The sequence below is a fragment of the Centropristis striata genome, chromosome 17, assembly GCF_030273125.1.
Source record: "Centropristis striata isolate RG_2023a ecotype Rhode Island chromosome 17, C.striata_1.0, whole genome shotgun sequence".
Classification (NCBI taxonomy): Eukaryota; Metazoa; Chordata; class Actinopteri; order Perciformes; family Serranidae; genus Centropristis; species Centropristis striata.
Window position 1 is genome coordinate 12,037,095 of NC_081533.1, and position 11,450 is coordinate 12,048,544.

Consider the following 11,450-nt stretch of genomic DNA (forward strand, 5'->3'; position numbering starts at 1 on the left):
CTAACTTTACTTTTCGACAGTTTGGTTCCATTAGCCTTGAAGGACGTCACTTTGATTTACGTAACGTTGCCGAGTATAACTCCCGAGTTTCCCTGTTTGTCACTGCCCTGAGAGTGAGTCAGTGGGACGTTTAAGGCTTTTTGTAATGTGCTTCGTTCTCAAATGGTGTAGCAAGTGACAGGTGTGGTTTTTGCTTTTTTCAGAGTCAATCCAGTCCATCATGTTAGTCAAGACTTTTTGCTCTTTAACAAGTGTGATCATTTAGATTCAGGACTGTTAGATAATGTGCACACAGTCACATTTGGTTTGATCCAGTTCTGTCCCAGTGACAAAGAAACTGATGTGCTTTCGGAGGATGTGACACTGTGCTTAACAATGCAGCGAAGAGCATCATTACATCCGTTTTTACATTTTTCGCACACAGCTCATCACGTAACCCACCCCCTGATGGATGCCATGGGCTCAATGCTGTTAGAAACTTCTGCTAAGGTTTTCCTCTCACGGGGGCAAAGAAGTACTTCAGGATTTATTTTGCAATGACTGCAACAAAATATGGTATGAGGTATTATTCAAACAAATATAAAGGTGTGGCTTTTTGTCATGATTTAAATGAGACTGAACTGAAATTATGCCATTTTGTCATTGTGCTAAAATGAATATAAATATTATATATTAAAATATATTTGCTAACCTACAATGTGTGATGCTTCTTTCTTTCAAAAATGGTTGAGAGTTTTTAACATCCAAAGAAAACATATTAAGACATTCTGCAATCAACACCGGCACTTTTTTAATGTACATGTATAAAATTATTGTTAAGTATTGTTAAGTTTCATGCATTTTGTGTATTGTTTTTGTTTTTGTTTTTGGAGGGGGGGCAATCCACCTATCCTTTTGTTTAATGCCTTTCACATTTTCATTTTCTGCAAATTTAATGGACAAGAAAGTAATCTGAATCTGAGGAAATAACTTTTTTTTGGTGTCCTGTAATCGAACAGAGTACCTTTACTTAAGAACTATACTGAGAGATTTGAGGTACTTGTATGGAGATTAATTTGGAAAATAAATATTAATTGCGTCCTTACAACACATACATCTACTCTGTTTATCCTTCTGAACTTGTCCCTTCAGTTGTAGCCATGCCTAGCCATGAGTGATGTAATTGTTCAAACCTGACAAACAGGTTTAAATCACTACGGGAACATAATTGTTGGTGAAGGAATGCATTGTCAAGTTTACTCAACAGGATAAAAGAAAACTAAACCAAAAGTGCTTCATAATAAAGCAGCAGAATGTTTCATTTTATTATAAGGTGTTGGTGAAAACTAGTAGACTCTGATGGCTTAAATTGACATTTTATGAATTAACTTGATCAAGGAATCATATTTAAATCATTTCTCAGAGAGAGAGAGAGGTGTTTAGACTAAACACTGATAACAGAGACACACACAGCCTTGGCTGGCCCTGTTTATACCAAGCTGGCAACAGCTTCAAACACACTGCAAAAAAGCTGGTGTCTAAAAAAAGATTGAAACACTAAATCTGAGGGAAATGATCGTGCTGCATGGACAGATAATCTCACTTGACAAGATTTCTTAAATTAAGATTGTTAAATCTAGAAATAAGCATGTTGAATGCTTAAAATAAGAAATTAACTCTTAAAGCAAGATAAATTATGTAACACTTCTAAATCTAAAGGTTTTTTTTTTTATCATGGTAAGAAACAAATAATTTGCAGTGCACTCTGCTCGAGCCAGTTCAGCGCTGCTTGCAGCTTTAATTTATCTTGTTTTAAGAGTTGATTTCTTATTTTAAGCGTACAATATGCTTATTTCTAGATTTAATAATCTTAATTTAAGAAATCTTGTCAAGTGAAATTATCTATCCATGCAGCAAGATCATTTGACTCAGATTTAGTGTTTTTATCTTGTTTTTAGACACCGCTTTTTCTGCAGTGCAAACATTGAGGTCTTCAGTTTAACTAGAGTAAAGGCTGATTTATAATATCCAATATAACGTAATTAATCCCAAAATCCTACCACATAAAGCACATCTCTTCTCTCTTTTCTTTTCTTTTTTTACAGTTTAGGTTGCAGTGAGAAGTAATGAGTTAATAATTCATCCTCTCCTGTCACCAGCTTTTTGCAAATCAAATTAATTTGCTGCACCCTTTACTGGAAATCCTTGGAAGCATTTCCATTAAAACGAAACAGACAAAGACAATAGCTACTTTGTTGGGCATTCACATTCTGTACATATCTGCCTGTTATAAAACCTACGCACCTAATGTGGGTGTGTATTAAACCACCTTTCAGGTTCAAGTACATAGTTACTGGTCACAACTGTTCAGTCCCTGACATCTCTCTGCTCAAGACACTTCTGCAATATTTGGGGGAAAGGTAAGACCATTTGAAATGCTATTTCATGTTTTCCCTTGGTACTAAAAAAGTTGGGATGTTGTCTAAAACGTAAATTTAACAGAAAGTGATAATTGGCTAATTTGTGACATATATTCAATTGAAGACCATTAAATACTTAGTTAGGCCAAAAAACTTTTTGTTTTTGACCTGATGTATTTTGGGTTGTGTTTCTGCCACAAACTAAACAAGCACTGTGCAGAAACTAGAATATGTTACCTTTCAAATGAAGCATCATGCATGCATTTTGGCCTTACGGTTCTTCTGTTAAAAGCTTTTGCTAAAAAAATTTCTGGGTCTAATCCTAGTTGATGTCCAAACTGATAAACTTTTGTTTTTTGTAAATATAAACTCTAAATTCTGAATATGATACATTATGGTTTTATTTATTTTTTCACAGCATCCTAGCTTCTTAAGGTTTTTCTGAATCTGAGTTGCTGCACCAAATTAATCTCTCTTTACACATCAGTTGATAATTACAGTGCTAGGGAGAAGTGAACTATACGTAGATAAACTGGTAGTTTAACTACAGTTTGTAGTAGCTTTCTGATAATACACCTAGACTAACATTTGCAAAATGATCAAGAAAATGATCAAGAAGTTCAATTACTTTTTTGTGCCATTTTTGTGTAGTTAACTAATGAAACTACAAACAATTTAGGCCATAAAAGACAATTAAATTGAAATTGCTTCTCCACTGTAATTGAACTTTGATCAGCTTTGATCATGTAGCCACCATCACACACTTGACCTTTGGGCTTTTGTACGTGAGAGTGTTGCTCAGTGCTCACACAGCGAACGTGTCATCATGGCCAAAACCAGTGTTGGAATGTAACTAAGTGCATTTACTCAAGCACTGTACTTAAGTACAATTTTGAGATCCTTTTATTTTACTTGAGTGTTTCCATTTTTGTAACTTTATACTTCTACTCGATTACATTTTGGGGCAAATATTGTACTGTTACTCATGAAAAGGCGATGAATTTAAAGTGATTCAAATTTGTATTTTATTTTATTAAACCTCAGAACAGTATGTTAAGAAGTTGAACTGAACCCTACCTTGAGAAAATTAAAACGCTGGTTTCATAAATGCATCAATAATTATAATAATAATTTTTGATTCTTTAAGTACATTTTGATGCTGATACTTTTGTAATTTTAATTCAGTAAGTTTTGAATGCAGGACTTTAACCTGTAGTGGAGTAATTTCACAGTGTGGTATTAGTACTTAACTTAAGTGAGGGATCTGATTACTTCTTCCACTACTGGCAAAACAAATGCTCAGAGAGTTATTTTGGAAGTTACCTAGCTCACTGAGTAATCCTGCTTAGCGCAATACCACCATCTGCTGGGCAACATTAAGACTGTATCAAGATTTTATCATTTTCCATAGTGTTCTCTTCCCTGTAAATATGTGTGTATGTATGTATGTATGTATGCATGTATGTATATGTATATATTATATATATATATATATATATATATATATATATATATATATATATATATATATATATATATTATGGTATGCCGTTCAGGAAATTAATCTTTGAATATATTGAATGAATTCCTGAATATATGGAATGAAACTTTGAATATATTGAATGAATTCTTGAATATATGGAATGAAACTTTGAATATATTGAATTAATTCTCGAATATATGGAATGAACCTTGAATATATATAATGAAACTTGACTGACGTCATCAAGGCACTGCCATCTTGTATTTTGCTGCCGCAATAAGTGAGCATGAGTCAGTCTGGGAACCTTGTGGCAGCAACACTGACCAATGAGGACATTATCAACTTATTGTCAAGTGCTTGTATGGGCCACAATCCTCCCGATAGTACCCGTGCCCAATACAGTTCTCCTGACGAAGAAGTTCGCTCCCTTTTTAATCTTTTTAATTAGTTCCTCACTAAGTTATTACATGAAAAGTTGATCGGAGAGACTCAGCAGGCTCTGTGTTCATGTTCTGGATTTAAATATACATATATACATATATATATATATATATATATATATATATATATAAATATATATATATATATATATAAATATATATATATATATATATATATATATATAAATATATATATATATATATATATATATATATATATATATATATATATATTGAGAACAGAATAAATCTGCCAAGCCTCAGGTTAGAATTAGTGATTAGGCATTTAGTTGGTTAGTGTAAGGAGTTACTGAATGTATTGTGCCAATGAGAGTCCTCACAAGTATTTAACGATAATCATGTCTGTGTCAGTCATTTACTGAAAATGCATCATATTTTATAAAGTGATTTGTTTCGTAAACTCATAATCTACAACTGTTCTGATTTACCATGTTTACTATTACCTGTCAGCCTAAATCTTCAGTCCAAGTAAAAAATTATCCGTTCATCTTTCCTTTTTTTATTCATTAAGGTACAGGAAACTGAAAGTCTGAGATGGCAAATAGACCAGCCCTGTCCACTGCTAAACGTGGGGAAATTAACATTGGAAGCAGATTCAGACTTAACTTTGGACTGTTGGATGTTCTGTATGCAAATCAGTTTGAAGGACAGCTTATAGATCCAGAAGTTGCTGATAAGACAGAGGAAAACTTTTACAGAGGGGCCCCACCGAAATGGTTAAACTTTCACATTAGTGAACAGGCAGAGTCAGATGGCACTCCTTTCATCAAACGAGACGGATATGACACACTTGTAGACCAAATTCACCAAAGGAGAAAACTCCCTGGAGTATCAACTGTGAAACTGTTCCACCAGCCAGGATGTGGGGGGACCACACTAGCGATGAAGGTGTTGTGGGACTTGAGGAAGACCTTCAGGAGCGCTGTTTTAACAGGCTCAACCCCAGACATCACAGATGTTGCAGAGGAGGTGGTTGACCTTTTCACAGCAGGCGATCGTGGCCACCAGAACACTGTGCTGCTGTTGGTGAATGATGAGAAGATTTTGGAAGATCTGCAAGACGTCATTATGACGACGATTGCGGAGCGGAACATAGTCACCCATATGCCCGTGGTGATTTTACTCAGCTGTGTTAGAAAAGATGCAGTTCTGCAGAGTGACCATGTATTCCTATCAACTGTACTTTCTGACGTAGAGAAGCAAAAATTTGTTGAAAAAAAGAAAGAGATTTGCAGAAGGTTCAGTGATGAATGCAGCCAATTTCATGGCTTCAACATAATGCAAGAAAAATTCTCAGAAGATTACGTCAGACAAGCATGCGAAGTACTCAATACAGTTCGGAGTGCAAACAAGCCAAAGAAGACTCAGCTGGCTGCCTTCCTATCCCTGCTGAATGCCTACGTACCAGGCTCATACCTCCTGGAGTCTCAGTGCATGGACTTCTTCAAACATGACGACTACATCCATGGTGACTTTTCACTGGAGGACAGAATGGAGCCCTTCAGCCATCTCATTGTCACCTTCCAACAAGATAAAAGATCAGAAAAAAAAGTCTGCATGGCTCACCCTATGATCGCACAGTGTTGCACTGAACTGATGGCCAGGGCAGGCGTAAAAAGAAGTGACACAGCAAGAAACTTCATCACCTGTTTGTGCAGAGATGAGCTCCCACCATTTTTGGTTGGTTTCGTCAAAGACATGCTAACTAAAAGGACACCAAAACGAAAGGAAAAAGAAGAGAACCCAGTCAATGGTACGGGGATGACAGAGGAGCCAGAAAAATTTTCGAGACTGATCTTAGATATTCAAAAGTTGGAGGGCAAAGTCCAGAGTGCATCAGTTTTAAAGGTGGCAACAAAAAAATTCAATAACAATCCATTTTTTCCACAAGCACTAGCTCGTTTCTTTTGCTTAGAGCTAAAATACTACCATCTGGCAGAAATGTGGGCAAAAAGAGCAAAGTCAAGAGATCCCCTGAACTCTTTCATTGCTGATACACTCGGCCAAGTCCATAAGAACCATCTGAAGAATTTGAAGAACAAAAAGCGTTGCACCAAACCCAGAGAGATTTTACAACTGGCCACAAAAGCCATCGAAGCTTTCAAAGACGAAGAACGACTTGCTGAAAATGAACACGGGACAGACATGAAAGGACATGGCAATACCAGATTCTCACATTTTTTCAACACCAGAGGGCTGTTTGGTTATCTGCAGGTTTGCATCCTTGTGTATGATCTACTTGTCAGTCAGAACGAAATTTGGAGAGGAGTTCTCACAAAGCAGGTGTCCTTTGGCTCCGTCCTGGAAGTACTTGGAGACAACAAACTCTTCAGATTTCACTATTTAATAAAGAAGCTCAGGGATGAGGCTGAGAGAAAATGTGCATTTTTTGATAAATATCTGACTTACTCAAAGCTTGACATGAAGAAAGATGATCCCTTGTACATTTCAGAAGACACCTCAAAATGCTACAGGATTTTTGTTGGACACTACCCATCAAAACATTTTCAAGAAAAAGGAGCTTATCTCATCCAGAAGCTGAAAGAAAACTTTGCCGACACCTCCGCTCGAGTACTCTCATGTCTTGACAGAGAATGCACTGAAACAGACCTCAAAGAAATAACGACATGGTGGGAAGAAATCTTTCTTCAGAAAGATTCAGTGACAGCTCTGGCCAACTACATCCTTGCTCATATCATGTTGAAAAATATGGGAGCAATATTTCCTTTGGATAACCAGCATTTAACTGCATTTAAGGAAAAAATGCCTCTAATTCCCGAAGATTCGCCAGAGCTGCAAATGTTAACTCTCCTCCTGTGCTGGCCTACAGACAGTGAAGACAAATGTGTTCTTGACTTCAATAAATTAATTTCACGTTTGCACTGCTCCTATGAACGCGCATATGAGACACACTTTCGAACAAGGTACCTCTGCCCTCTGTTTTTCATTGGAAAAGGTCAAGATCTGAACAGAATTGTTCACAGAAAGGTCCTTGAAGAAATGTTTCTGGAAGAAAATGAGGAAACAACACAACATCGGAACACCACCTGGAGCGAGGAGAAGATTTTCAAAAGTCATAAAGTTCAAGCACGCCTTCTCAGAGTTGAAGGGGTGGTGCGAAACTACAGAGTCTTTGCAACTATTGGTGGCGCAGTGATTGAGGTGGATGCAAATCTCCGAAACAAGCTCTGGAGACCACGCCAAGTTTCCTTTTATCTTGGCTTTACCATCAGAGGTGCTGTAGCCTTTGCCATCCAGACAAAACCTGCAGAAATGGGTAAGAAGGGTAAAATACTCTACCAACCTTACAGAACATTCAAATTTAGTTTAGTTTCTTGTCTGTCATTCACTTTTTCACCTCTGTCATTATAGTTTTTTGAGTATAAGAATGAATGAATTTACATTGTCATGTCTTGCCTGTAATTGACTGATTATCAAATCAGGCTTTTTGTCTTTATTCAATCATCCACCTCTAAAAATAGCTAATATGCTAATGCTAATACCATATGCTTCAACTCCTTGATCACCTCCATCCTGGCTTATTTTAGAAAGGCCACCACAAGAAAACAATATGTTTAATGTTCCATAATTATAGTTCCCCATAAGCCTCACTTTCACTGTGCAACTTTGTGTGAGACCAGGGAATGAATACTCTCTAGCTGCATTAACGCTGCTGCCCACTTATACACATTGATTATAACAGAATATAACAGGGCTAACTTTCATACTGAATCATTTTAAAACTGCCACCACAAGAGATCATGTTCTTTGTCTTTATCAAACTGACAGTAGATCATCGCTGGCAGTGTTAAGTACCATTTATTTAGCTTGTGTGCTAGCGAGCCTTCGTCAGGAGTTGAAGCATATGGCATTAGCTAGCTAGCATGCTAGCACATTAGCTAACTTTAGTTGAACACATTTCACATTTTGCAATATTGTTCATAGTATTTACCATTTGACTTGAACAGTGTTTTTGATCATTTTGAGAATCACTATGGTGTCTTAGATAACTATTAGTCACCCTATAAAGCAACAACATTTTCCTGATTTCACAGCGTAGCTAATGTTAGTCACTCTGGCTAGTGTAAGTTGGAAAGGAGTGAAAGCTTATGTAGCAGAAATAAAAAATTAACTGATGGAAAGCAAATAGGTACCAAGCTAAACTCTGTAGAGCTAAACACACACTCCTCATAAACTTGATGGTGCTTTTTCTTTTTTTTAATAGCCAGCTAGGCTACCTGACTGGCTAACCTCAGAATTGTATACACAGAAGTGACTATAAAAATAATCAGCTAACTGTTAAAAGTGAAGTAACTAACTTAAGGGTAAAAAGCACTGTAATGTGATGAATGGTGGCCAAGATTATACTACTGGTGGCCCTGAGAGCTCACATTACTGCAACTTAAGAAAACACATGCAAACACGCTGCCAAGACCACAACACAACACATTAAGAAATCATCTTTAGATCTTTGATCTTTAGATCAAATTGTGCAATTGTCACACCTAGATATGAAAGACTATCCGTTAAAAAAAACATTTTTTAAAAGTTTGTAGATTATCCAGAGTAGCTGAGGCTTTGTTGAATTTTTAAAAATGTATTTTTTATTGCTGTGTGCACAATTAATGAAATCCCATTCCATTGTCTCATGTCACAGTCCAAATCTCAGAGACGGAGAGCTCAGAACTCAACCCTGTCCGGTCGGATTGAACAGATACCACTGGTGGTAAGTTATATAGAACAACAATAATTAGGATTGAGAAATGATAAGCTGACTTCACATAGTGGCCACAAACATCATTATTACCTATGTTTAAACAGTTTCTCAATTTTATAATATAGCCACTAAAACTTCTCACACTAACTCTTTTTTCTGCCTTGCATTTATATTCCAGCTTCAGGTGAGCATTTCGTAGATCGCTATCGGACAGCTCTGATTAACGGAGTGAGAGATACTGGAACCATCCTGGAGAAGCTCAAGGACCAGAGGATGATCTCAAATGAGGACTATGAGGCTGTGAGAGCTTTAGAAACCACTCAGGACCAGATGAGCGGCATTCTACAGTGTTTGACTTCAGCTGGCACAAGAGGCAAAGATGCTCTCTATGACATCCTTAAAAGGATGAAGAGTATGAGGCCTCTCATTGTTGAGCTTGAGGAATCTGAATAAAGGAGCAACATGTAAAAGATAAGTGCTGCACCTCATATGAAAATAGTGACTTCATTAAGAAAAGTATGCTCCTAAAGCTTTATTAACTTGCATTGTATCTATTTTCGCCTTTTGTTTGGGGATTTATGAAACATGTGAAACTATAAAACATATTAAGACTAGCAAAGACAAAGCAACTTGTGAAGAAACATGTACTTTCAATGGAAAATCTTTTTATATATATTAACCTGGAAAATTGTTCGTTTCATTACTTTCTACCATGTAAGTGTAAAAAAATATGAATGTTTCACATTATGAAAAATGGGTCATGCAACCCCAATGAAATCATGAAACACATACTAAGGTGCATTTTTAATAGTTGTTTGTAAGAGTAGATTTATAATTTAAAAAAACAAAAACAGGAAGAGCACATGACTTTTTATGTTTGGTTGTAATGTGCTGGACTAAAGACTTGTGTTAGATGTTAGATTCGTATGATTAATGAAGAGATTGGTGGTTTGTTTGGTTTACTTTTTTTTTTAAACCAAAAACAACAAGGATAATTTAGTTAAATGGTAAAAAAAAAAAAAAAAAAGATTATATTTACTTTATTACTTGTGTTGGTTTTTTTACTTCAATTTTGCTTTTGTTGTATTAACTCTCAAATGTACGTCGCTTTGGATAAAAGCTTCTGAGAAATGACTAGAATTGTAGAACATGAGTATCTCAACACTTTTTATTCTTTTATTCTTGCTTTTTATTTCTATGTTACTGTCCCACATTTTATCTTGTATACTATATTCTATCTATATATTGTCAAGATGAAATATTAAGAATGAGGGTTTCCTCATGTTGTGACATTTTCTTAATGTGTATAGTCATGGAGGGGTTATTTCTACAATATTAACTCCAATTTAAGACAAATGTGTGTTTGTATATTGGTTGAGTGAGTATGAGCTCACCTCCATTAACACTGTTAGCTAACACCTAGTCGGCACAGCAATTTTACCCACCATTGGCAAGGTTAGCATTGCTGATAATGCCCTCCCAAGTTACAGTATGTTGTATGTTGCCAACGGGCAAGGCAGGCAACTTCTTGGGGTCCTAGGCCAGTTGGGGGCCCCCGAGGGCCGATAAACTTTTAAACTGAAGCAGTGGCAATGCTTAGTGCAAAGTTTGCAGTGACTGTAGAAGATCCCACCTGACTCCACTCACTCACGATGCAGTTGGCAAAAGTGATTCTATGTAAACGACTGACGCGAAATTGCCTCAAACTGCTTCCATCACATACATGTGATGATGGAACAGCAATGATTGTACAGAAAAATGTTTTGTTATTCGATTTTAAAGCCCTGTTTCTGCAATAGCTGCATCAATAAAATAATCTTAATATCTGAGACTGGAAATTTTGTTCAATCACTGTTATGTCAATATTGTAAACATAGGGGTTATAAATAAATGATATGGATACCTCGAAATGGGGCACCATAATGTTGTAAACATGGGTTACAAATAAATTATATGGGTGCCTCACACGGGGCAACAGAATGTAAGGAACATGGTCAATATAAATGATATGGATACTAAACAATGAGGCACTAAATGTTGTAAATGCGTCACATGGATTATCAGCTATCCCTCATATGGGGGAATCAAATATGTAAGGATTTATATGCCTCGAACCTGAGCAACACTTTTGTGGGTCTCACGGTTCAAAAGTGTGGTTAGATGGCTATCAGAATTATTAATTAATTATCAGAAATAATTATTGATTATAAAAAATTATATGTCTTGATTTACTCTATGTCACCTCAAGTTGGGGCACCACTCTGTTAAACAGAGAAAAGATAGGCAATTAACCTAATGCAGTCTCATAAAGTTACAAAGCTATCAATTTGGAACACTGATTAATAAGTAACTTAATAATTATAATCAAATTACTATATTCATATTTAATC

The 11,450-nt window shown here is 36.1% G+C and overlaps 1 protein-coding gene across 1 annotated transcript; it reads left to right on the top strand.

Annotated features, from left to right (window-relative positions):
* Window positions 1–5,533: 5,533 nt before the first annotated feature.
* On the top strand, window positions 5,534–10,873 carry LOC131989541 (sterile alpha motif domain-containing protein 9-like). Its single transcript, XM_059354778.1, has 3 exons — window positions 5,534–7,620; window positions 9,001–9,069; window positions 9,239–10,873. Exons 1-2 carry the CDS (start codon window positions 5,622–5,624, stop codon window positions 9,051–9,053), a joined length of 2,052 nt encoding a protein of 683 aa, XP_059210761.1. The 5' UTR covers window positions 5,534–5,621; the 3' UTR covers window positions 9,054–9,069; window positions 9,239–10,873.
* Window positions 10,874–11,450: the final 577 nt, after the last annotated feature.